The sequence below is a fragment of the Mauremys mutica genome, chromosome 1, assembly GCF_020497125.1.
Source record: "Mauremys mutica isolate MM-2020 ecotype Southern chromosome 1, ASM2049712v1, whole genome shotgun sequence".
In the NCBI taxonomy this organism is placed as follows: domain Eukaryota; kingdom Metazoa; phylum Chordata; order Testudines; family Geoemydidae; genus Mauremys; species Mauremys mutica.
In genome coordinates this window covers 348,529,404-348,554,978 of record NC_059072.1, presented here as the reverse complement: position 1 = coordinate 348,554,978, position 25,575 = coordinate 348,529,404, and the positions used below count along the sequence as shown (strand labels likewise).

At 45.4% G+C, this 25,575-nt stretch overlaps 1 protein-coding gene across 4 annotated transcripts in view; it reads right to left on the bottom strand.

Moving 5' to 3' along the window:
• Positions 1 to 25,575, bottom strand: part of INTS4 (integrator complex subunit 4) — a 60,797-nt gene that overhangs the window by 11,759 nt on the left and 23,463 nt on the right. For all 4 annotated transcript variants that reach the window (XM_045021066.1, XM_045021058.1, XM_045021077.1 and 1 more), the window contains exons 13-19: positions 18,672 to 18,787; positions 17,095 to 17,228; positions 16,134 to 16,291; positions 11,873 to 11,966; positions 7,211 to 7,291; positions 1,327 to 1,457; positions 7 to 66 (exon numbers count right to left, since the gene is read on the bottom strand). In XM_045021066.1, the coding sequence (XP_044877001.1) occupies positions 7 to 66; positions 1,327 to 1,457; positions 7,211 to 7,291; positions 11,873 to 11,966; positions 16,134 to 16,291; positions 17,095 to 17,228; positions 18,672 to 18,787 (774 nt within the window). The remainder of the gene's footprint in view (positions 1 to 6; positions 67 to 1,326; positions 1,458 to 7,210; positions 7,292 to 11,872; positions 11,967 to 16,133; positions 16,292 to 17,094; positions 17,229 to 18,671; positions 18,788 to 25,575) is intronic.

Genomic DNA, 25,575 nt, shown 5'->3' with positions numbered 1-25,575 from the left:
ACTCACCTCTGAAAAGAATCCACCTCCTGTAAAAAATTTTCACACATTCCAAAAAGGGGTTCCACTCTGAAATGAAGATAAAAGGTTCCTGTTATTTTTCTCCCTCAGTTAAAAACTGGCTATAATCCTATCAGCATTATAAAATTATCTAGAGATTGTGGAACATCCTGTGCTTGTGGAAAGTGCAAGATCTTACAGATGAGAGGCCAGCATGATAGTTTCATAAAATAAATCTTTGCGTTTAAATAGATTCTTTACCTCTGTGAAGAAAGTATTAACTTCAGCATTGTAACATGGGAAACTGAGAAGCAAATAGGTTAAGTCACTTCCCAAGGCATGATATGTTATGGCTGGAAATAAAAGCTAAAAATTCAGCCTCCTAATATTGTGCCCTAACCATGACAAACTAAGGGTATATCTACAGTGCGCCTGGAAGGTGTACATTCCAGCTTGAGGAGACATATCCACACTAGCTTTGATTGAGTTAGCACACTAAAAATCCAACTGTAGCCATGGCAGCATGAGCAGTGGGAGGGACTGGCTGCCCAGGTACATAATCAGCATCTTGAACTGGTATGTACTTGGGATGGCTAGACCCTTCTACCACTCATGCCACAATAGTTACACTTCCATTTTTAGTGCACTAGCTTGATCAGAGCTACTGCAGGTATGTCTCATACACCTTCCAGCTCCAGTACAGACATAACATAAGGCTCTGATTGTGCAAACACTTAAACTCGTGTGTAACTTTACTCACTTGAATAATCAAATTGAACTAAACAGGGCCACTCATCTGATCAAAGTTCTGCACATGCTTAAGTATTTACAGTAAATAGTGCCTAAAACATCCGCTGCAGAAATAAGTCAGTAAAAAGATTTTTTTTCTTTTCTAACAGAAAAGACTCATTAACAAGCATACAGGGTAATCCATTAATATAAATATGATGGGTAATTTTTTTTTAATATGAATCTGACATTTTCCTATTTAAAAATACTCCAAATTTTCAGGTCTAAAATGAATGATGCCCTATCAAATTAGAAGTGATTAGATATGTATTTCATATCCTTGTGTCAGAGGAAAAAACCCAAATGGCTTGTACACTCCTAGCAAGTGCATAACTTGACTTTATGCTGTGTAGCTCAACAGGGACTTTGAAGATAAATGAAGAAACCATTTCATTCTCAACAGTCTTTTAATGACCCGTTATTTGCATATGGTTATGTATTACACATGTAAGTTACCTTTGTCATTTGCAACCAAGCTTGAGAGAACTGGATTTTTGCAGTTAACCCATTCAAGAAGCCTCCCCTGCAGGTAATTCTTACCCTCTAGTAGTACGTGCAGTCACTATAAGTTGTAACGCTTTGGCTTGCAGTCTCATGTGGTGAATAATGACCACTTGTCTATTTTCCACTCCACTGTACATAAACTCCATTTTGTAAGTTTCTTCCATAATCTACAATATAAATAACATGTGATTAACTGTGTCAGATTTTGTTCAGCTGCTGGGCGAGTGTGGTCGTCAGAGTCAGAGACCTTTACTCATGCATCTCAGTCTTATACGTCTGAGATGAATAGCATCTCAGTCTCATAATTTCAGTTGAGCTATTCATGGAATAAGATAGTACCCAACATGTGTAAGGGGGATTAGATCTATCCCTAAATAAATTAAAAGAAATACAATGAATGAAACCTTGCAGAAACAAGGATGTTTATGGGAGGTGTCTATGTGCTGCTTACCCATCCCTCTCTCTTTCCTAATGCCATCTCTCCCTGCATCCTGTTTCCAACCACCCTCACTGTAAGCTTTTTGGTGCCCACTAACCCACTCCTGTAATAATTGCCCTGATACAGTGGGATAGCACAAGAGGTAAGCAAAAAACAGCAGCTCCAAAGACTTTGTTCGAGTTTAAGATCTAGATGGGCAGTTTCAGGTTTGTCTGGATTTTGATTTAAAAAAAAAGAAAAAGTGTCCAATCCTCTTGCAATCAACTTTACACTCAAAAATGCTCCCCGTTCAATTTCAAGCTTCAGCTACAAAACAAAACATACACGTCATTCTGGATTCTCTAAAATATATAGTTCACAGTTTAGGCAAGAAGTTATCCCATTTGTGATGTTACATTAGTTGATTATAGTAGAACATATAAAATGTGCACAAATAAACTGGAGAAGTGCTTAGATTATTAAAGAAGGTTGCTAACTTCTCTGCAAGTAGCACTTCATATTGAAGTCAAGTGCCACCAAGTTACACTATAAGAAAGTTTGGCCTCTCCTCTCATTTTCTGGGAGTGAGCTGCATGTGCAATCAGAACAAGTAGCCTCGCCGAGGGGTCTGGATACTGCTGGGCACAGCTGCCAGTAAAGTTATTGCAATTAGAGAAAAATATACAAGCCTAATAGACTTTTCTTTCCACCAGTCTCTGGAGACAGCTCTTTACAACATAGTGGGCTCTGACAGTGATAGCTGTCTCTTCACTACATTTTAATTAACTGGAGACTCAAATAGTCAATATCTTCTCTCAACAGGACTAGATACTTGTTTCCGGCTTAGGTTTGTTTCCATGTTGCTGAATAGCTCTCTTTCTCCTCTGCTTCTACTTAGATTCTCCAGTTTTGGCTTTTCTGTGCATGTTTTCTCATGGGTCTTGTCAAAATTGAACATGGGAAAAGCTTAGATTTGTATTTAGATTTTCAGAAAACCTTTGACAAGCTCCCTCACTAAAGGCTCTTAAGCAAAGTTAGCTGTCATGGGATAAGAGAGAAGGTCCTCTCATGGATTGGTAACTGGTTAAAAGATAGAAAACAAAGGGTAGGAATAAATGGTCAGTTTTCAGAATGGAGACAAGTAAATAGCAGTGTCCCCCAGGGGTCTGTACTGGGCCCAGTCCTATTTAACATATTCATAAATGATCTGGATAAAGGGGTAAACAGTGAGGTGGCAAAATTTGAAGATGATACAAAAACTACACAAGATAGTTAAGTCTCAGGCAAACAGCGAAGAGCTACAAAAGGATCTCTCAAAACCAGGTGACTGGGCAACGAAGTGGCAGATGAAATTGAATGTTGATAAATGCAAAGTAATGCACATTGGAAAACATAATCCCAACTATACATATAAAATGATGGGGTCTAAATCAGCTGTTACCACTCAAGAAAGAGATCTTGGAGTCATTGTGGATACTTCTCTGAAAATATCCACTCAATGTGCAGCAGCAGTCAAAAAAGCGAACAGAATGTTGGGAATCATTAGGAAAGGTATAGATAATAAGACAGAAAATATCATATTGCCTCTATATAAATCCATGGTATGCTCACATCTTGAATACTGAGTGCAGATGTGGTCACCCCATCTCAAAAAAGACATATTGGCCTTGGAAAAGTTTCAGAAAAGGGCAACAAAAATGATTAGGGGTATGGAACAGCTGCCGTATAAGCAGAGATTAATAAGACTGTGACTCTTCAGATTGGAAAAGAGACGACTAAGCGGGGATATGATAGAGGTCTATAAAATCATGACTGGTGTGGAGAAAGTAAATAAGGAAGTGTTATTTACTCCTCATAACACAAGAACTAGGGGCCACCAAATGAAATTAATAGGCAGCGCTCTTATCAGTGAAGATGCCAACGGACTACATTACTTCTTTTACTTGGTTTGTGCATTTTTGGAGAAGATAGGTTTGAGATGCAATGTAAAGTCATGTCATGTGGACTATAGGGACAGAAATCAAAATTGAAGTAAGAGAAACTGGAGAAGGTGGCCAATTTTACGTATCTCGGAAGTACCATCAGCCAATATGAAACTAGTTCCGAGGAAATAAGAAGAAGAATCAGGAAGGCAAATGCTGCATTTGGAAGACTCAAAAACATCTCCCTCAAGACAAAACTGAATGTGTACAAAGTAATTGCTATTGCCATCACAACATGTAGCAGTGAGCCATGGCAACTTACCAAGAAAGATACACAAAAGCTGCATCCATTACATCACAAATGTCTGAGAAGAATATTGGGAATAACATACAGAGATAGGAAGACGAATGAAGAAATCAGAAAAATTACTGGACAAGGCACCCGCTCACAAATAATCTACAAAAGAAGACATCAGTGGCTGGGACATGTGCTGAGAATGGAAAAAGAACGCTTACTAAATACCGCCCTTGAATGGAAGCCAGAAAAAGCAAGAAGAAAGAGAGCAAAACTGCAAATAACATGGAAACAAACAGTTCTGAACGACATCAAGTATCTCAACATGAAATGGGAAGATTTGGAGAGAGACGGGCAGTTGGCAGGCAATGATGGCAAATGTGGGTAGCCCAATGTGCAGCAGGCATGGGATGGACTAAGGTCTAAGGTAAAGGTTTAAAAACGAACAAAAGGAAGTATTTTTTCACACAACGCACAGTCAACCCATGGAACTCTTTGCCAGAGGATGTTGTGAAGGCCAAGACTATAACAGAGAGTTTAAAGAACTCGATAAATTCATGGAGGATAGGTCCATCAATGGCTATTAGCAAGGAGAGGCAGCACAGCCAGCAGAGCCAGAAGGGAAGAGTGGGGCCAGAGTCTCTCCGCTTCTGGCCACGCTGCTCTCCCCACAGCCTCCGAAGCAGCTGCAGCTCTAGGGCTGGCAGGCTGCAGCCGTGCCGCTTGGCCCAACCCCCCAGAGCAGGATCTGGCCGCGCCACCCAGCCCACCGGAGCACACTGCGGCTGTGCCACCCGGCCCAGCCTGCTGGAACATGTCTGGCCCGCCGGAGCAGGCTGTGGCTGCGCTGGCCCAGCCTGCCGGAGCAGCTCCAGCCAAGCCCGAGAGACCCTCCCCAGATAAGGTGGGAAGGGATGGGATGGGGAGAGTGTGTGGGATCCTGGGTTAGGGGTGGGATCATGTGGGGGGGTGGTCACAGGGGTTACTCCCCTGTCCCCCCGCAAAAAAAATGTCCCCACCAGTTGCTGTCCCAGGCCATCAGGGTAAGCAGCTGGCGCGCCGAGACACTTTGTTTACTTAGCTTTACCTCCATGCCTGCGGACGCTCAAGGTAAACAAACCATCTCGGCCCACCAGCAGCTTATCCTGATGGCCCAGGAGCCAAAGTTTGCTGACCTCTGAATTATAGGGTCGGCTTATGAACAGGTCATAAAAATTTTCCATTTTTACTTATCCATCTTGGGGGGTCGGCTTATAAACGAACTGGCTTATGATACAGTATATATGGTAATAAAGATTTTCTGTCAAACTGGGAGGACGTATCTAATGGGGTCCAACAGGGGTCAGTCATGGGTCTGGTACTATTTCAATGTTTTCATTAATGACTTAGACAATGGTGTATGCTTATAAAATGTGTGGATAACAACAAATGGGGAGGAATTGCAAGCCCTTTGGAGGACAGAATTCAAAATGATCTTGACAAATTGGAGAATTGGTCTGAAATCAACAAGATGAAATTCAATAAAAGTAAGTGAAGTATTTCACGTATGAAGAAAAAACTCAAATACACAATTACAAAATGGGGAATAACTGGCTAGGTGGTAGTACTGCTGAAACAGATCTTGGTGTTATAGTGGATCACAAACTGAATATTACACAAAGTAAAACTATTTCCCCATGTTTATTCCCCCCCCACAGACACACAGTTCCTCACAACTTCTTGTCAACTGCTGCAAATGGACCATTTTGATTATCACTACAAAAAGTTTCTCTCTCCTCTGCTGGTAATAGCTCACCTTAACTGATCACTCTCATTAGAGAGTTTATGGTAACACTCATTGTTTCATGTTCTCTGCGTGTGTATATATATCTTCCTACTGTATTTTCCACTGCATGCATTCGATGAAGTGGGCTGTAGCCCACGAAAGCTTATGCTCAAATAAAAGTACACAAGATAGTTAAGTACTCCTGTTCTTTTTGCGGATACAAACTAACATGGCTGCTACTCTGAAAACTGAATATGAATTAACAATGTGATGCAGTTGTGAAAGAGGCTAATGTCATTCTGGGGTGTATTAACAGGAGTGTTGTATGTAAAACACTCCTGTTAGAATCATAGACTATCAGGGTGGAAGGGACCTCAGGAGGTCATCTAGTTCAACCCCCTGCTCAAAGCAGGACCAATTCCCAACTAAATCATCCCAGCCAGGGCTTTGTCAAGCCTGACCTTAAAAACCTCTAAGGAAGGAGATTCCACCAGCTCCCTACGTAACCCATTCCATTGTTAAAACACCTCAGAATGACATTAGCCTTTGTAACTGTGTTGCTCTATTTGGCACTGGTGAGGCCTCAGCTGGAAAAAAGTGATAAAAGGTTTAAAAAAACCTGACGTAAGAGGAATGGTTAAAAAAACCTGGTCATGTTTAGTCTTGTAAAAAAGACTGAAGGAGGACCTGATAACAGTCTTCAAATATGTTAAAGGCTGTTACAAAAAGGACAATGATCAATTTTTCTCCATGTCCACGGAAGGTAGGAAAATTAGTAATTGGCCTAATCCGCAGCAAGGAAAATGTAAGGTAAGTATTAGGAAAATCTTCCTAACTGTAAGGAAAGTTAAGCACTGGAATAGGCTTCCAAGAGAGGTTGTGGAATTCCTGTCCTTGGAGCTTTTTAGGAACAGGTTAGACAAACACCTGGCAGGGATGGTCTGTTTATTTGGTCATGCCTAAGGCAAGGGAGGCGGGCAGGCCTTGAGGACCTCTCAAGGTCCCTTCCAGCCCTACATTTCTATGATTCTATGGTGACTTTAGCACAGCTGATCTTGTGAGCGACTGTCAGACTAGTTAGACTCAGACTCAACTGCAACAAAATCAGCCTTGGAGATCTTCCTCTGAAGATGACACACAGAGAGCTTTTAGTTTCCTACGGGCATTTAAAATATGTTGAATGTGGAGTTCTATATAATCATAATATCTTCAATCAGATGGTTGACTCATAATTTAGATATCACCCAATTATCTGCTGTGTGTGTAGTTTTCTCTTTTTTTAAAAAACAACAACATCCAAGCAATTCTGAATATCTTCGGTACATGTGGAGTTACATACACATCAGCCTAGCATTCATCCCACACCTCACACACAATTCACGTTGCTTTTGGAATCCAAGTTTACTAAAATAGTCTATTTTACTTAAACAGTCAGAGGCATATGGCACATCTAAACACATGAGGGAAGGTCCTTGCACAGAGGACTTGCCCTCATGAAGACATGTCTCCTACAATCTCACCTGTTTTGCAGCAGCTGATGCCAAAGCATTCTGTTTCAGGTAGAGAGGAGCTGCCACATTCCACAGTTTTTCCTGGAGGGCCTACAAAAGAAACCCATGGAATATTGACAAATGTCCAACACGATAATTTAAGAGTGAAAATGAAGTTATATTCCTGTGCTAAAAGGGCTTGGGAACAACACAGGAAGAGAGAGTGCTTTGTGTCTCCCAGACAACCCCTCCTTGCTGCTCAGGAGGCAGCACTCACAGTTTCTTCATTCCTGGAGAATGTGTCGGCCTGATGCAGGGGTGCCTTTAAAAATATGAGCAAAATAGAAAATGGAGGAATATGAAAACTCCATAAAATAAAACAAACAAATACACCTTACCCCCACCCTAGGTTTCACATGTAAAAGCTATATTCCAAGTATGAATTCATTAGCTACTTGCCAGAATAGCTTTAGTATAAAGTATTCTTTAAAAGGCACAGGATATTGATATCGGGAAAACAAGAAACACTCCCCTATCCTGGATGATCACCACTTTCTCAGACTGAGATCAGGAACCCATCAGGTGTCAGGCAATGGTAACAGCCTGTTCTCAGAAGCTCATGGACCCAGCAATATTCTAGGACACCTCTGTAGGCAGCTCCATCCCCACCAAAAAACAATGGAGAAGATTTAGTGAGTTACTAAAACTACTGGATAATCACAGCTACTGACACTGGTACCAAAGTATCTATTGTTTTCTTATGATTTGTGACAGAATCAGCAAGGGAGATCCACTGCCATACTCCACCCCCTACACTGTCCACCTCCCCCACCCCATCTTCCCTTCCATACAACTGCACAGCAACACTCTGGAAGCCAAGGTTCAGAACATGCAGGGTATCCACTATCTGCACCGGCTCTTAAAATCCTGGCCCATCAGCCCCAGGCACAAGGGAACAGCTTTAGTTCTATGATCCCCAAGAGGTTGGGAAGGGGCAGGATTTGCTCCTAAGTGTTTCTGTTCTGTCACAGAAAATACTTTCGTGGCACTGGAGGGGTCTCACTTTCCAATCTGTTTAGGATTTTAAATTGTATGGTCTTTCCAGATATTATGAAATCATGAGTAGTTTAGAAAGATTGCTGCCTTTTCCATGTTGCTTTGCGATGGATCTTCTCACCTCGGCATGAGCATTTCCCTCACCTGAGCCGACCTTCAAGTAGAGTCCACCCACATGCTACAAAAAAGAACTTATTTTTGCCAGGAGGACACGGTAGCATATCCCCTTCTCCAATGTAAATAGGTTCACGCCAATCATCCCCTGGAGGAGAGGAACTGTCAAGGTAATTCCCAAGCCCTGATTCTCTGCATGGGCAGCACATACTGCTTCTGCAAAAACCTGCTGTCCCAGCTATTGACTAGTGCATTGAGCTGTATCTGCTTATATGTAATACTTTCTTTGGGTTGCAAATTTACCTGAAGATTTGCCTGGCCTAACACTGAGAGAAGCCAAATGGCAAATTCACACAGAGCAAAGAATGATTTTTTTCCCATTTTAATAACCATTCTCTATTTTACTAGGCAATAGAGTTATTTTTCTAGAAGGGAATCATTTGCAAATCTTCATGCTTTGCACTTTTATAGTAGATCTTCAAAGCATGTACAAACATTAAATTAATCTTCACAACATCCCTGGAAGCTAGGTAAGTACAGTAACTCCTCGCTTAACGTTGTAGTTATGTTCCTGAAAAATGCTACTTTAATGTTAAGTGAATCCAATTTAATGTAAAGAGGAGGGGTTAGGTTCCAGGGAAATTTTTTTCACCAGACAAAAAAGACTGTTTTTAATATATCACACACAATACAAGTTTTAAACAAACAATTTAATACTGTACACAGCAATGACGACTGTGAAGCTTTTTGAGGTAGTGGAGTCTGGGATATTTCCCAGGGAATGCCTTGCTGCTAAATCAGTGGGTCTCAAACTTTTGTACTGGTGACCCCTTTCACATCACAAGCCTCTGAGTGTGACCCCCGCACCCCCCCATGAATTAAAAACACTTTTAAAAAATATTTAACACCATTATAAATGCTGGAGGCAAGCGGGGTTGGAGTGGAAGTTGACGGCAAGTGGGGTTGGGTGGAGGCTGACAGCTCACAACCCCCCATGTAATGACCTCGCGACCCCCAGTTTGAGAACCCCTGTGCTAAATGATTAACTAGCATGAATGGAGGGAGGAGACACAGCATGGCAGAGAAACACACATACACTGTGGGTGTGTGAGAGAGAGAGAGAGACACACACACACACACCACGAGAGAGAAAGGGGCAATGCGCATCTCTCTAAGTACGCTGACACCACTCTAAGTACATTGTCTTTTTAAGAAAAAAAAGCAAGTTGAGACAGCTTTTTCTGCCAGTAAGCTCCCTCTGTCCTGAGCTCTGTTGTGTCTATTTTTAATAATTGGAGATATACCAATCTCCTAGAACTGGAAGGGACCTTGAAAGGTCATTGAGTCCAGCCCCCTGCCTTCACTAGCAGGACCAATTTTTGCCCCAGATCCCTAAGTGGCCCCCTCAAGGATTGAACTCACAACCCTGGGTTTAGCAGGCCAATGCTCAAACCACTGAGCTATCCCTCCCTGCTCTGTGGAAATGGGGTTCAGGAGCAGGGAGGCAGGGGAAGGAGGACACCCTGACATTAGTACCCCTCTCCCCCCTACCTCTCTCCCCAGCAAGCAGGAGGCTCCCGGGACCAGCTCCAAGGCAGAGGGCAGGAGCAGCACACAGCAGTGGGGGGAGGGACAGCTGAACTGCCTGGCAATTGATAGTCTGTTGGGCGGCTGCCGCACAGGGAACTTAGGGGAGCGGATAGGGGAGCTGCCGGTCCACCCTGGTTCCAAGCCCCCGCCAGCTCCAACAGGCTGCTCTTCCTGCAAGCAGTGGACAAAGCAGGCGGCTGCTAAACAACGTTATAAGGGAGCATTGCACAACTTTAAACGAGCATGTTCTCTAATTGATCAGCAACGTAACAACGAAACAATGTTAACCAGGACAACGTTAAGTGAGGAGTCACTGTATTATTCCTGTTTTATAGATGAAGAAATGAGGCAGAGAATTTAAGTTCTGGTCTATGCTAAGAAACTGACCACCTGCTGATAACTGTTGTCCTAATGGATGAAAACAGTTTACCTGCAATTGGAACTGTTTTCAATATGATAACAGAGAGCACAATGAAGACTCTGCTCCACGTCTTAGGAATCTTTTCTGCACAGTACTGAAAATAGATTTGTTCCATCAGCAGGCAAACCACTTTCAGCACCAGTTCCGCTAAAACCATTAACAAAGACCATTGTCAGCAAAAGGTCAGTGAGCTTGTCTCCACTGGGATTTCAAGCCAGTGTAGCTGCACTGTGCAAACCCCTTGTGTAGACAAAGTTTCCCCTGGTGCATGGTTTATATATCAGTGGAGCCACATCGGTGGCTAAAATCACAGTATAAACAAGGTCTAATTGATTTGCCCAAAGGCACAGAGGGGAAGCAGTGTCAGAGCTGGGCTAAAAACTGTAGCCCTTAGGGCCAGCTTAGCCTTGATTTTACCTAGCAGTAATACAAGGAACCTACAGGACTGCATATTGTAAAACACTGGCTTAAGCAAATTAGCATAAATGAAGCACAGGCCTATGACCTTTTGCACAGATAAAGTGGCCCAACAGTCACCCTAGATTTTGGGGAACTAGCTTGCTTAAGAGAAAAGTTGGCATAAAATGAGACTAGGCAACCGTAAGAATACTGAACTGATACTAAGCTTGGATATTTTAGGATAGGATCGTTGGTAGATGTTTAACCACAAATTTGCTTTAGCAATATGGTAATGAGCATATAGGGATTAATATGCTAGCCTACCAGGTACAGGAACCCCACTATTATGAGGGCAAGGAAGTTCGATATGGACAGAGGAGACTGGGTACTTATATGAATATTCATGGTGCTTCCCTGGCTCTATATAAACAAGAGCCCACATGAAGAGGAAGCTGGCCCTCCACCCTCCAATATTTTAGTGCTATAATCTAATCACCCATCTTCAAGCATTAGGGATCCAGTCCATCAGACCCATTTGGCATGCCAGAAACAGGGCTGGTCCTTTGTCTCTTACCACTTTCTTGGAGATCTGGTGGTATGCGTATACAAGCCTGTGAACATATGCTACACAAGAGATAACATTTAAGCTCTCTCTAATACTCTATTAATGCTATTGCTTTGGTGCTTTCCTTTCTCTATTAAGTATATTAATGAAGATGGTTACGGTTGTGTTTTGCTGTGTGTGAGTGCCCTGGCCATACACCCCACGGTTCCCTGCAAGATATTGAACTTGTCAATTTTGATTCTGTTGTGTCTGATTCTGGGGCAAGAACCTTGGTACACTCCTCTCATTAAATGAGTCCCATTGGCAACCATTATAGGATCAGGCTACAAAACTCAAGAGCCCTTTACTTCCAGTCCTGTGCTCAGAGCACCATTGGATCCACGATTTCACCATAAATCACTTTTCCTAAAGCAACTTCATAAGTGGTTAGACTCACTAGCACACATGAAATATGGTAAGTGCAAGATTTGCCCAGCACTGCGCTGGCAAACACACAGCGCCAATTACAACACGATTCTAGGCCCTAGGAACACAGATGAAGCCTAACCTTGATGAGGAGCAGCTGACACCGAAGGTAAGTTGCGGAGAAGTCTGCCACCCCTGCCAGTTCTGACTGAAGTTCTCCAAGCCTCTGAAGGTCACTGGAGAAAATAAGAGAAAATGCAAAATTCAGATATCTTAAAACACCACCATAAAGCACTGTCAAAATGTCAATTTTAACACATTCCAAATCCTGCAGCAGTGGCAAGGCCGAAGTTACCTATTTCTGTACTTTACCTCTGCCCACCCCTATAACCACCCCCATTAACAGCAGCAAAACATGCATGGCAGAGCAGCCTGCACCTGGGGACCTGTTAGCTTCTCTCCCCTTCTTGTAGGCTGACATGAGCAGCAGTTAGTCTGTCATCCTGCATTACTCTGCATCCCTACGGGAACCATACAGCATGGTGGCTCCAGATTTAACACAAACATTGCAGATGTTCGAAGAGCAGCAAACAACCAACTTGTATTAAACGGCTGGGAAATCTTTCTTCTGATGCTAGCTAGAAGGGATAGCTTGGAACATATTGGATTCATTTAGCCAATTATATTTGGAACATAGCTGCATTTTTGAAATACAATTTATTTTGTAAGTCTGATGTATAGTTTAGAAGAGCTGGTTACTTAATGCAACATACAACAGGTAATTGCTCAAATACCAGTAGAGCAATCAGCCACACCCACTGCATAGATTATGCTGACAGGGCAAACTAAGGGCACATCTACAACACATTTTGTTTAGATAAGCTAGGGTGTAAATTTTCTCCATACAAGCCTGCCATGCACTAAATGTCAGTGTGGACACTGCTAATGTACATAACAGTTCATTAGTGCACTTTAATCTACTCCTGTTTCAAAGTGGGATAGATCAAAGCACATGAATGAACTTTTAGAGCATGTCAGCAGGCTCTTCAGGGACACTTAGTATGTGGCAGATTCACACCCCAGCTTGCTGTGAATTAAATGTTTGTGTAAACAAACCCTAATTGAATATGCAGAGTTTTATTACTCCAGTTTGTGTGGAATTTTAAACAAAATCTGGGTTTCTATTAAAAAAGAAACCTTATATTATGTAGAAATCAGATACATAAAATGCAGAGTCCACCTTCTCATTTTTCCATTCTGCATTTTGCTTTGTAATTTAGTCTTTCCAGTTTTTTTAAAAATCATTGTGCTGGTTTATTGCATCCCACTGCTGTAGGTATGGTATAGAAATAAGAAATAACTTATTTGATTCAGAAAGCTTCATCTCTCATATTTTAGCCAGGCTGCTCCTATATTTCTGAAGTAGTTCCCAGGTAAGGCTCTGCTGAACCTGAAATTTGCCTCAGCAGCCGTCAGCCTGCAAAGGGTCTGAGCGAATCCCAATCTTTGTACCCAGAGAAGCTACTTCTTAATCACAGGGGCAGCTTCTTCCTTAGATGCAACTGCAATAAAACCAATTTGGGGTTTACACAGCCAGTCAAATCCACCCTTCTCCTTGGTAAGAGAGCGGTAAAAGGAGAAGAACTGCAGACTCCTTACTGTCCAGTCATCATGTCACGCTCAATTTGTCCCCAACATCCTAATGGGAAGAGAGAGAGAGCTCTTCCCTGGCTAATAATCAGCCAGATAACTAGAAGACCATCTTCAAAGCTTCTGTGGTTGACAATTCCATACTTATTTCTGTATAAACATTCTTAAGCCTCCACACCCTTGCAAGGTAAGCATGATCTCCACTGTACGGATAAAGAAACTGAGGCACAGATATCAGAGATGTTAAGTGACTGGCTAAAAAACCTGTGATACCTCCACTCTCAGTCATGTGCTCTAAGCACTAAGGAACACCACCTCACTGGGCTGAAAGGAAAATGGCTTCCCCAGCTAACAGTAATTACAAGAAAGGAGGAAGCCTACTGCCAGGAACTCTTTCTACCCCTCCCCACCCAACAGTCAAGGTAGCAGCCTCTTGTCCACTCCAAAAAAATCCCATAACAGAACAAATTTGTTTCGATATATTTTAAAAAAGCACAGAAGTCCCTCCCTCCCCTCCCAAAAAAAGCCAAAGGGCAAGGAGTTTAGTACAGTCCTTGGACTGCAGTACTGGCTGCAGTCGCAGAAGAAAGGCAGATATGGAGATAGTTTACATTAATTCCCAATGCACAGCTATGCTGTCTCCTGATTAAGCTGTCTCTTTGCACAAGCTGCACATGTGGCCCTCTGCCACATACACACACCAGAAGTGCGTCTTGTTGCCAGCTTAGGGAAGCATTCACAGCTCCTATGAGATTTCCATAGCTGTTTTGTGCTTCAGAGATTTCAGATGTTCTGCTAAGAAATCACCTCCACACAGCCACAACATTTAGTTCCTAAAACATTCCCAAGACAATTTTTATTGTGTGTACAGTAGCTTCTGAACAGCCGGGGACTAGAAACACATCATCCACCTTTCACACTCACGTTTCAAATAATGAATACCACACTGTTTAGTCCTTACACTGGTTAGCTGTAAAGGTGATTTACGGCAACAAGTCAGCAAAGATAAGTTGGGAGAGAAAATAAACCTGTATGGAATGCTGCATCCACATTTGAGATCTTTTTCATTGCATTGTCCAGTACTTTCCTGCCTCTCAACTAAGGATCCTTTTCCTGTCCAGGAGACAAGGCACACGGAAAAAAATTCTTTCCAAGTCTTTTGTTCATGCAAAATCAGTAGATGAATTGGAAATGGAAAAGGCAGCACAAAACCTTCATTTAAAAGCCATACTGAATTCTTACCTATACCAAGGCAGACTGTGGTGCATAATAACATTGCCTATTCAGGGGGAAATCTCTCCTGTGAATTTAGTATGGATGAAAAGGATGAGACTATTTGACGATTGGGACTGGTGGGCAGAACCCACCAAGCAGTGGAAATCTGTAACCTCCAGTGAGTGAGGGGGCACAGAACTCAGAAATCAATGGAGCATAGGAGACAAAAATTGAACAGAAAGGGTCACAGGGCCAAAATGAGTGATCCAGAGTGGGCCACCGAGCAGAGAACCCATGGATATTATTGACCACCCTAGAGACTGAAGTCCTATTTATCCCCTGCCTGCAGGGTCGGATTAACTCTCCTGTGGGCCCGGGGCTATTAGATTTTGAGGGGCCCCTGGGGGTTTGGAGTGGGGGAGTGGGCTCAGGGCTGGGGACTGGGGTGCGTGAGGGGTGCAGCTCCAGCTGGAGGCAGGGGGAGGCTCTGGGTTGGAGCCAGGGACGGGACAGGAGGTTGGGGTGCAGCGGGTGGTTCAGGATGCGGGCTCGGGGGGGGATTTGGGTGCAGGAGGGGCCTCAGAGCTGGGACAGGGGGTTGTGGTGCAGGAGGTGGCTCTGGGCTGGGGTGGGAGTGCAGGAGGGGGGTGTGGGGTGCATGCTCTGGCCAGGTGGCGTTTACGTTGGGTGGCTCCTGGTCAGCAGTGCAGCAAGGCTAACGCAGGATTCCTGCCTGCCCTGGCTCCACGCTGCTCTGCTCCCTGAGGTGACTGGCATGTCCGGCCCCTAAGCAGAGGGGCCAGGCCGCTCTGCACGATGCACACTGCCCATGCCTGCAAGCGCCGCTCTCACAGTTCCCATTGGCTGCGGCACCTAGCCAAAGGGAGCTGCAAAGCCAGTGCTGGGGGTGTGCAGAGATTCCCTGAACGCCCCTCACCTAGGGGCCGCAGGGGCACATTGGTGAGCCGGCGCTTGCAGCGCCAGCCCGGGGGGGGCGCTGAGAATCGGGGACTGGTGTCCAGCGGCACGGAGACTTGCCGCGGGCCGGATGAAAAGAAGCAGCGGGCCACATCTGGCCCGTGGGCCTGCAAGGCCCCCCTCTGCCCGAGACCCTGGGCTGCAGCCCCTAAAGCCCCTGCATTAGTGCAGCCCTGCCTGTCTGTGCTGCTCCTGTTCTGTGAAGTGCAAGTTTCCCCAATGTTATCCTGTCCTCTCTAAATACAAGATGGTAGTTCACTCTACATGCCTGTTAAAGCTATAGCCCCTACTGAGGCTTTCAAAAGGTGTCAATTGCAACTGAGCAGAAATAGGTCTGGGACCAGCCATTTCACTTCATATGGCCTAATCTTGTTCACAACATTCTCTTCAGAAGGTTCAGTCTAAGAGCCCAAACTGGGACATGAACCATCTAGAACCACCGTAGGCATTTCAGAGAGCTGGGAATTATAACAATTCTCCTGACAATGATTACTACTATTACTACTTAACTCTTATTTTCATCACTAGATCTCAAAACGCTGAAAAGTACACAGCCTTACCGAATGGTGAATTCAAGCAGCTCCTGTGTGCTCTGCGGGTCTAGGTGCTGAAGGTTGTAAACTCTCTCAAGACTCTGCTGCAGGAACTGCTGGGAAGGATCTTCATGGGGGGTAACACTGGAGGAAACAGGGGAGGATACTAGTTTTCTACCTGGCAACTGAGCAAAAAGGAAAACAACAAAAAAGCTAAATCCAGATGACAAAATTCACTTGGTCACAATTTTGGGTGTCACCATTTAAACAAGAATTCTACAAAGTGGGAACTACAACATATTTTTCTAGTTCAGAATTTGCATCAACGCCTTCAGTTTCCCATCTTCATTATACAAACACTTTGCAGATCTAGAGACCCCGCCCCTCCAAGGATCTCAATGCACTCGACAATTAAACTTCAACCCCTGAGAAGGTGGCATCCCCATATATAAAACAGGGATAGTGACGCACAGTGCTGTTAAAGTGTCTTTGCCAAGATCGCACACAGTGAAATTCTCCCCCATGTAGAGGGCACACACTAGGCCAATGGGGTATGGGGGCATACAGCTTGACAGGGCAATCTTATCCATAAGTACAGGGCTTAAATGGAACTGATGTCAAGCAGGGGCCTTGTTGCAGGTCCCCTGCAAAGGGGTGAATTTCACCCAGTTGCTGCAGAGCAGTGAAAAGAACTCAGGAGTCCTGCCTCCTATCCAGTCACCTTTTCTATCCAGTAGATTATACGTTTCTCTTTTATGTGGAAAAATAAGTTGATTATTCTCTCAGACACACCAAAATATTAGAAAATCCACACTGTAATGAGTTAATATTTCATACACACACTTCACAAATACAGAAGCATTCACCCCACTGAAGGAAAAATCAGTCTTCTGAAAACAAAAAGTTACACCAGTGGCAAGTGAACAATGTTCTCACTAAATATTCACAGCAACTGAGAGAACGATTGGTTACCCCAAAAACAACTTACTCTCAATGGAGGGACAAGATGAGAGAGACTGTCACGAAGATAGGCGTAGTGTCTGAAAGTATGATCCGAGAACAGCGCTGGCATTGTTGGGCAAGTTTTAGCAGCATTAAAAATGAGAACCAGAACAGCAATATCTATTGAAGTGGGATGTTAAGGAAAAAATGGTCATTTTCTGATTCCTCATGGGTAGCAAGTTAAAGAAACATTGGACACTTCCTTTGTTGGAGATTATTTATAAAGTTCTGTACAACAGGAGAAGAATGCTGAGCAAAAAATCAAAACAGCTCTCTGCGTAGATACTAGGTACTATGTTACAGTATGCTCCATTGACCGACTGGTGCAAGGACAGCACCAGCATCAACCAGTTATAGTTAGGAAGTAATGTGAAGATGATTTTGTAAACTAACATATTTTGGACTGGACTGGAGTAAGAGAAACAATTTAACTCAAATGGAGTCCTCTTTACCCAACTTTCTCCAAGCCTTTACTCAAAAGGACAAATGTATTCAATTAATTGCATTATCTATCTGGTTAGGTATAAACCCCTCCTTGCATTCAATACAGATTCTCTTCAATTCCTACAAGGGTTTATTCTAATTATATTTGCACAGGAAACTCTGGTGGATGGTGCATGAGACAGAAACTGTACTTCACAGAAGTAGAGGGGGGAGAACGTAGTTCCAGTGTAACTGTTCTCAGGCATTTTAAACAAAATTGTGTGTGTGCCATTACAGAGATGAGCAGTGAGGAGAATGAACAGAAGAAAAACAGAATTTTATGTATCTATAGCATCTTCCATTGCCAACAATGATGATTATGACGATAACACTTAGCACATACAGTGTTTTAGATATCCCAGTGCAAACATTAACTTATTCAAGATTTAGGAGAGAAACCAAAGTGCCCCACAAGCTATAAACTTATATTTCCACTATAATTTAGCCACTTCTGGAGTGAAAGACAGCAGTCAACCAGAACAGTGGAAGAAGGGGAAGTTTTAGTTAAACGCTCCATGGCAAACCCTCCACTTAACGAAAGGGCTAACTGTACTTATCTGACAGACCCACACACAACAAATTGCAAGGTACCTAGTTTATTCACCTCAGAGGGATAAAGGACTGATTTGATCCTGCTGGCATTTGAACTAGGCAGTATAGTTATTCCAAAACCTGACCCCACCATTGGATGGGTAATAAAACAGAGTAGAACAATGGACACTGAAATAGCTGAAGTAATATTTTTTATTGGACCAACTTCTGTTAGTGAGAGAGAGAGAGAGAGAGAGAGGCTTTCCAGCTTACACAGAGCTCTTCCTCAGGTCTGGGAAACTAACTAACCCGAAAGTTTGTCTCTTTCACCAACAGAAGTTGGTCCAATACAAGATATTACCATCACCCACCTTGTCTCTCTAATACCCTGGGACCAATATGGCTACACCAACACTGCATACTGAAATAGCTGTAAGAGTTTACTTTAATCTGAAGCAGAACAACGATCTGATTATTAGAAAAATATGTATAATTATTCTACCAAGTCAGCAAGAACTTTTTGTCAGATAGCAAAATAAAGAAAGATACAGGCTGGGTCATCCATGTCAGGTTCTGGGGTGTCGAAAAACGGATGTGTACTCAGCAGCTCTGGGACCAGTGGAAGCACCAGAGTAGGATGCCTGCATCCCAGGAACTTTAAGCACCTGAAAATACACAGGTTAAGAACATTTCTGAGTAAAGGAGGATTTAACAAAACAATGGTGTTATTAATACTATTTCACATTTATATTACAATAGCCCCAAAGGGCCCCAATGAGAATCAGGACCCCAGAGAGTTAGGCACTGCGCATACACATCCAATGACACAGTCTGAAGAACTAACAGTCATAGTTTTGCTGGACCCCATCAAATGTTAATGAAACTGAAAATATAGCTTGAAAAACATAATTAGAAAAAAAGAGGGAGCAACAATTAACACAGTCTACTTACATTGTAATCATTTTGGGAATAGGAACCTATCTTGCTGCAAAATACGAAACATACTTTGAGGTGCTATGTTACAAAAAATTAATAACCATGCCACCTTTACCAATCTTTTCTTTTCTTTTTTGTTAAAATATCCAGAATATGCTGTAAGAGGCTTTTAGAAAAAGCAGTTTAAAATAAATGCTTCTAAGGGGAAAAAAAGGTTCAATTTGAATCCACATTTTCTATAGTATTAATTTGCTTGTTGCTTCCATTTTAAAAAATGCAAAGCAACTCTCTTGGGTATTGTACATGAAAATCAATGTTTGCTATGGAGATCAAGTAGAACCCTCCCCACGCCCAAAAGCAGTGTGCCCATAAACAATATAGCTGTCAACAGGTATAATAGGATCCAAAAACCAAGGTAACAAAGCCAATATTTAGTAGAATCTTTTAAGTAACCAGAAATATATGATTTAGTAGAGGTTAGTTTTTAGGTTGAACTAAACCGTACCGGAAACCATGTGAATACTTACAAGTGGTTGTTTATAATTTGGTCATTAGGATGGTCCTTAGTGAGGTTCTCCTTTATGCAAGCAGACAAGCACATATGCAGGTAGAAAAAACGGTTACCTTCTCCTGACTGTTATTCTTCAAGATATGTTGTTCATGTCCATTCCAATCAGGTGTATGCGCATTGCGTGCACAGTCGTCGGAAAGTTTTCCCTTAGCAGCTCCCATCGGGTCAGCTGTGGAGCCCCATAGAGTGGAGCCTTCATGGTGCTCAATATATGACCCTGCCGACCTGGCCTCTCCTCAGTTCCTTCTTGCCGGCTACTCCAACAGAGGGGTAGGAGGGTGGGTATTGGAATGGACATGGGCAACACATCTCGAAAAACAGCAGTTACGAGAAGGTGAGTAATCATTTTTTCTTCTTCGAGTGCTTGTTCGTGTCAATTCTAATCAGGTGACTCCCAAGCTCTACGCTGGAAGTGAGGTCAGAGTTAAGGAATTGCTGATTGGAGCACCACTCTGACAAATGCTGCATCATCTCTGGCGTGCTGGGTAATCGCATAATGAGAGGTGAACATAAGCACCGAGGACCACGTTGCTGCCCTGCAAATTTCTTGCATCGGGACTTGGGCCAGGAACACTACTGATGAGGCCTGTGCCCTGGGATCTTGACCAGCTCGTAGCATGTGAGATGCAGGACGTGATCCAGGAAGATATTCTTTGAGATGAGACTAGGAGTCCTTTCATCTGATCTGCTACCACTATGAACAGCTGATTTGACTTCCTGAATGGCGTAGCGTGCTCGATGTAGAATGCTAGCGCTCGCCAAATGTCCAATGAGTGTAGCCTCTGCTCATGGCTACTGGCATGAGGCTTAGGATAGAAGACAGGTAGAAAAATGTCTTGGCTAGTATGAAAGAGTGACACTACCTTGGGAAGAAAGGCTGGGTGAGGCCTTAGTTGACCTTATCCTTCTGGAAGACAGTGTAGGGTGGCTCGGAGGTAAAGGCCTTTAGCTATGACACCCTCCTAGCTGATGTGATGGCCACCAGGAAGGCTACCTTCCACGATAGATAGAGAAGGAAGCAAGTCACTATTGGCTTAAAAGGGGTGCTCATTAATTTGGTGAGGACCAGACTGAGGTCCCACGCTGGGACAGGCTGTCTGGTCTGAGGATGTAGGCGTTCCAAACCCTTGAGGAAATAGCCTACCATGGAGCTAGCAAATACGGCTCTGCCGGACGCTCCCGAGTGGAAGGCTGAGATAGCAGCGAGATGTACCTTGATGGATGACGCTGCCAGTCCTTGTTTCAGGTACAGAAAGTACTCTAGAATGAGAGGTACAGACACCTGTAGTGGAGGTGTTCACTTGCTGGTATGCCCAGCAGCGTACCTTTTCCACTTAGCTAGATATGTGGCCCTAGTAGATGGTTTCCTACTAACAAGTAGGACCTCCCTTACTGGTTCTGAGCACAGAAGCTCCATGGGGTTTAACCATGAAGCTTCCAGGCTGTGAGATGGAAGGACCAGGAGGTCTGGTAGTGAAGGTGGCTGTGGTCCTGCGTGATCAGATCGGGATGCAGTGGTAACTTGATCGGAGCGTTTACTGACAGCTCCAGGAGCGTGGTGTACCAGTGTTGTCAGGGCCACCAGAATTACCTCTGCTCTGTCCCTGCGGATCTTGAGAAGAACCTTATATACAAGAGGGATCGGAAGGAAAAGCGTACAACAGGCGGCCTCTCCAGGGAAGCAGGAACACGTCATGATTGAGCCAGGACTGTGACGCTGGAAGGAGCAGAACACTGGACACTTCCTGTTGCTCCTGGTGGTGAACAGGTCGACCTGGGGAAATCCCCACCCTTGGAAGATGGAGTGTTGTGACATCTGGCTGGATGGACCACTCATGATTGCAGAACAATCTGCTGAGGTGGTCTGTTAGTTCATTCTGCACTCCTGGGAGATAGGACGCCTCCAGGTGAATGGAGTGGGCTATGCAGAACTCTCACAGCTGGAGGGCTTCTCGACATGCGGGGAGGAATGGCCTCCACCCTGCTTGTTGATGTAAAACATGGAAGTGGTATTATCCGTCATCACTGCCATGCACTGACCTCATAGTCGGGCCTGAAAGATTTGGCATGATAACCATACTGCCCTGAGCTCCTTGATGCTGATACGAAGGGGAAGCTCCTCCCATGACCATAGACCCTTTGTTTGTATGTCTCCCAAATGTGCGTCCCATCCCAGAGCTAACACATGTTACAAGGGACAAAGAGGGCTGGGGGCTGTTGAATGGGACTCCCTTGCAGACTGCCCGGGGGTCGAGTCACCACTGGAAGGACTTGAGTACTTGCCCTGGCACCGTGACCACTATGAGCCACGCCTGGAGTGGCCTGAGCGTCAGTCTGCCATGGAGGACCACGTAAGTGCAGGCCACCTTGTGGCCAAGGAGACTAAAGCATCTCCTTGCTGGGGTGGTCGGGTATCACCTGAGGTTCTGAATAATGTCTGTTATGGCTTGGAACTGGGTCTCTGGCAGGAACGCCCTTGCCTGTACTGAGACCAGCACCGCCCCGATAAATTCTATTCTTTGGGTCAGTGATAAGGTTGACTTGTTCACGTTGAGGAGGAGTCCTAGTCTCTCAAAAGTGGATCTGACTAATTGGACTTGAGACTCTACCTGGAGCACCCTCGTAGTAGCCAGTCGTCGAGGTAGGGATGTACCTGCACCTGCCTCCTACGGAGGAGGGCTGCTACGACTGACATGCACTTGGTGAACACTCGGGGGGGTTGTTGACAGGCCGAAATGGAGAAATGTGAACTGAATGTTTTTGGTTGATCCCAAACCATAGAAATCATCTGTGTGCAGGTCGAATAGCTATGTGAAAGTACGTGTCTTTCACGTCGAGGGCGGCATACCAGTCTTCCGGATCCAGGGAAGGGATAATTGTACTTAGGGAGACCATGCAAAACTTCAACTTCATCACGAATCTGTTGAGTCCTTGCAGGTCTAGGATGGGTCTGAGACCCTCCCCCTACCCTTAGTTTTGGGGATTAGGAAAAAACGGGAATATAACCCCTTGCCCCTTAGCTCCTGAAGAACCTCCTTCACTGCCCCTGCTGCGTGGAGTGTCTGCACCTCCTAGATAAGGAGTTGCTCGTGAGAAGGGCCCCTGAAGAGGGATGGGGAAAGGAGGTGGGCAGGAGGGGAGCAGCAGCAGAATTGGAGATAATATCCCACTTCTACCATGCAAAGGACCCAGCAGACCCATGTTATTGGGGACCAAGCATGGTAGAAGTGGGACAGACGATTCATAAAACAGTGGGAAAGATCCAGTGTAATAGCAGGTGCACCGTCCTTGGGCGCATCTTCAAAAGGCCTTTTTTACAGCCTGATGAAGGTCTGGTTGGGCCTTGGCCCTGCCCAGAAGGGGGACTGGAAGGTGGTTGTTTTGTTTTGTTTTGAAAGAATATCAGGGTTGGAAGGGACCTTAGAGGATCATCTAGTCCAACCCCCTGCTCAAAGCAGGACCAATCCCCAGACAGATTTTTGCCCCAAATCCCTAAATGGCCCCCTCAAGGATTGAACTCACAACCCTGGGTTTAGCAGGCCAATGCTCAAACCACTGAGCTATCCCTCCCCCGCAGGTTTGCGCCTGCTGTTCCTGCCCCTACGCCTATAAAAATCCTGCCTCGGCCAAGGAGGATACGGGCATTGCTGTTGCAGTTGGGGCTTGAAATGTTGTCGTTGGGTTGCCGGGGTGTCCATACCCAATGACTTCACAGTTGCCAGGGAGTCTTTGAGACTGTGCAGCTTGGAGTCCATTTGCTCCGAAAATAACCCTGTGCCTTCAAATGGTAGGTCCTGCAGGATTTGCTGCAGCTCAGGGGACAATCTGGAACCCTGTAGCCATGAGCTCCTCTTCATGGCTACTCCTGAGGAAAGGGTGCAGTGGCTGAGTCCATCGAGTCCAATGAAGCCTGGTGGGAGGTTCGCACCACTGCCTTCCCTTCATCAATGATCACTGAGAACTCTGCTCTGGAGTCTGGTGGAATCAGCTCCTTAAACTTCAATATGGAGGCCCACGAGTTGAAGTTGTACCTGCTGAGGATAGCTTGCTGGTTAGCTATCCTCAGCTGCAGGCCCCCAGTTGCGTAGATTTTCCTACCGAAAAGATCCATCCTTTTCCACTCCTTGGATTTAGGGGTCGGCCCTTGCTGCCCATCTCTTTCTCATTCACCACTGATACTACCAGGGAGCATGCTAGCGGATGAGAGAACAGGTACTCATACCCCTTAGAGGGAACGAAGTACTTGCGCTCTACCTCCCTGGCGGTGGTTGGAATTGAGGCAGGGGTCTGCCAGAGTCTTAATATTGCTCTGAATAATTTTTATTAGTGGCAGAGCTACCCTGGACAGTCCCTCTGGCTGCAGGTCCTGTGGTCAATTGGGGGAGGGCCCAAGGTTGAAGCTCCCGCCACCACTTCATCCGGGGACGAAGATGAGGAGGCCAAAGGTGGTACAGGATCCTCCTGACCCTCTGGCTCGCTGTCCTCCTCCTGTTCAGTGTCTGGGGCCCTGTGGCAACCATAGCCGAGGCAGTAGTAGCCTGGCCTTGCAATGGGTCATGCCTCGGAGGCGACCTGGGCTGGCTGTGGGGCTTGCGCCAAGGTCACCTCGGAACCCCGGGGCGTTGGCCAGTCTTTGGCTATCCGGGATGGTCGGTGCGCCGAGGCCACCAAACGGGAGCCCCTGGAAGAGGAGCCCTGGGCCTGTGGTAAGCCCAGGAGGTTCAAAAAGGCCATTGTGCTGGAGGCTGCCACTGTGAGTTGTCATGCCATTGGCAACTCCCTCCGTCACTTGTTGGATCTATGCCTGCTGCGATGGGACTAGTGCAAGTCACCACTCGAGTCCAAAGACATGGATCTCAACTGAGATGACCACAGTGATGCCACATAGTGCTACGCCGGGGACCTGCACCGTGTTGATAATGCAGGGGCCAGGTGTCAAGATGCCCGGGCCGGGGACTGAAACCGGGAATCCAGTGTTAGGGACTGGTGTCTTAGATCTGTTGCCGGGGGTACAGTGCTGGTCCTCTCTCGGAGCCGGGGATCGCTGCTGCTCCCTCGTCGGTGCCAGGGAACACTGTGTCGCTGGTGCCAGGGAACCCTTCGTGGAGTCCACTGCTGGAGAATGGTGACTTGTGGATGGCGATCTGGAGCGGTGCTGAGGCGAATGGCGCCAGGCCAGAGAGGGTGACTGCTGCATCATGGCCAGCTTGCCTCTAGATGGCCTCTGATCGCTGGGGGCTGAGGAGCCGTCATCTCTATTTAGTCTCTGACAGCTTCAAAAGTGTCCGGGGTGGATGGTAACTCCAACTCCTCCACCTGGCACTGCCCATCCCGGGAGTCGCTGTGTGCTGCACTCGATGGTCCCCTCGTGGGAACTAAAGTCGATGGCGCTGACTCTTGTCGCCTAGATGCCGAGGGCTCCTGGTATCGCATCTGCGGGTCCCGCTGTTTTCTGCCCCGGGGAGTGCCCCGTCGGCTTGTCTATGCCGCTTGTACAGCATCGGTGAATGCGAACGGTGCCGGGTTGTCTGGGCCTCCTGCGGTGCCAGACAGCGCTGGTGCCGAGGGTCTCTTAGACTAAAGCCCTTCCTTGGCACCGTGTCACATACCGATGCTGGGGCACTCCGTACGGATGCGCTCGGTGTGGGGTCCTGGCAGTCCGCAGCAGACTGGGGACAAAGGGCGGATTCCATGAGCAACTGCTTCAGTCGGAAATCTCGCTCCTTTTTAGTTCTGGGGTGGAAAGCCCTGCAGATCTTGCACCTATCTATCTGGTGCATCTCCCCCAGACACTTCAGACACGAGTTGTGGGGGTCACTCGTTGGCATAGGCTTGCTGCAGGTTCCGCAGGGTTTAAAGCCTCGGGCTTGCGGCACGCCCCGGGGGGGGGTGGGGGGAGGGTTTGGGAGTAAACCTCACTATATACACACACACACATATATATAC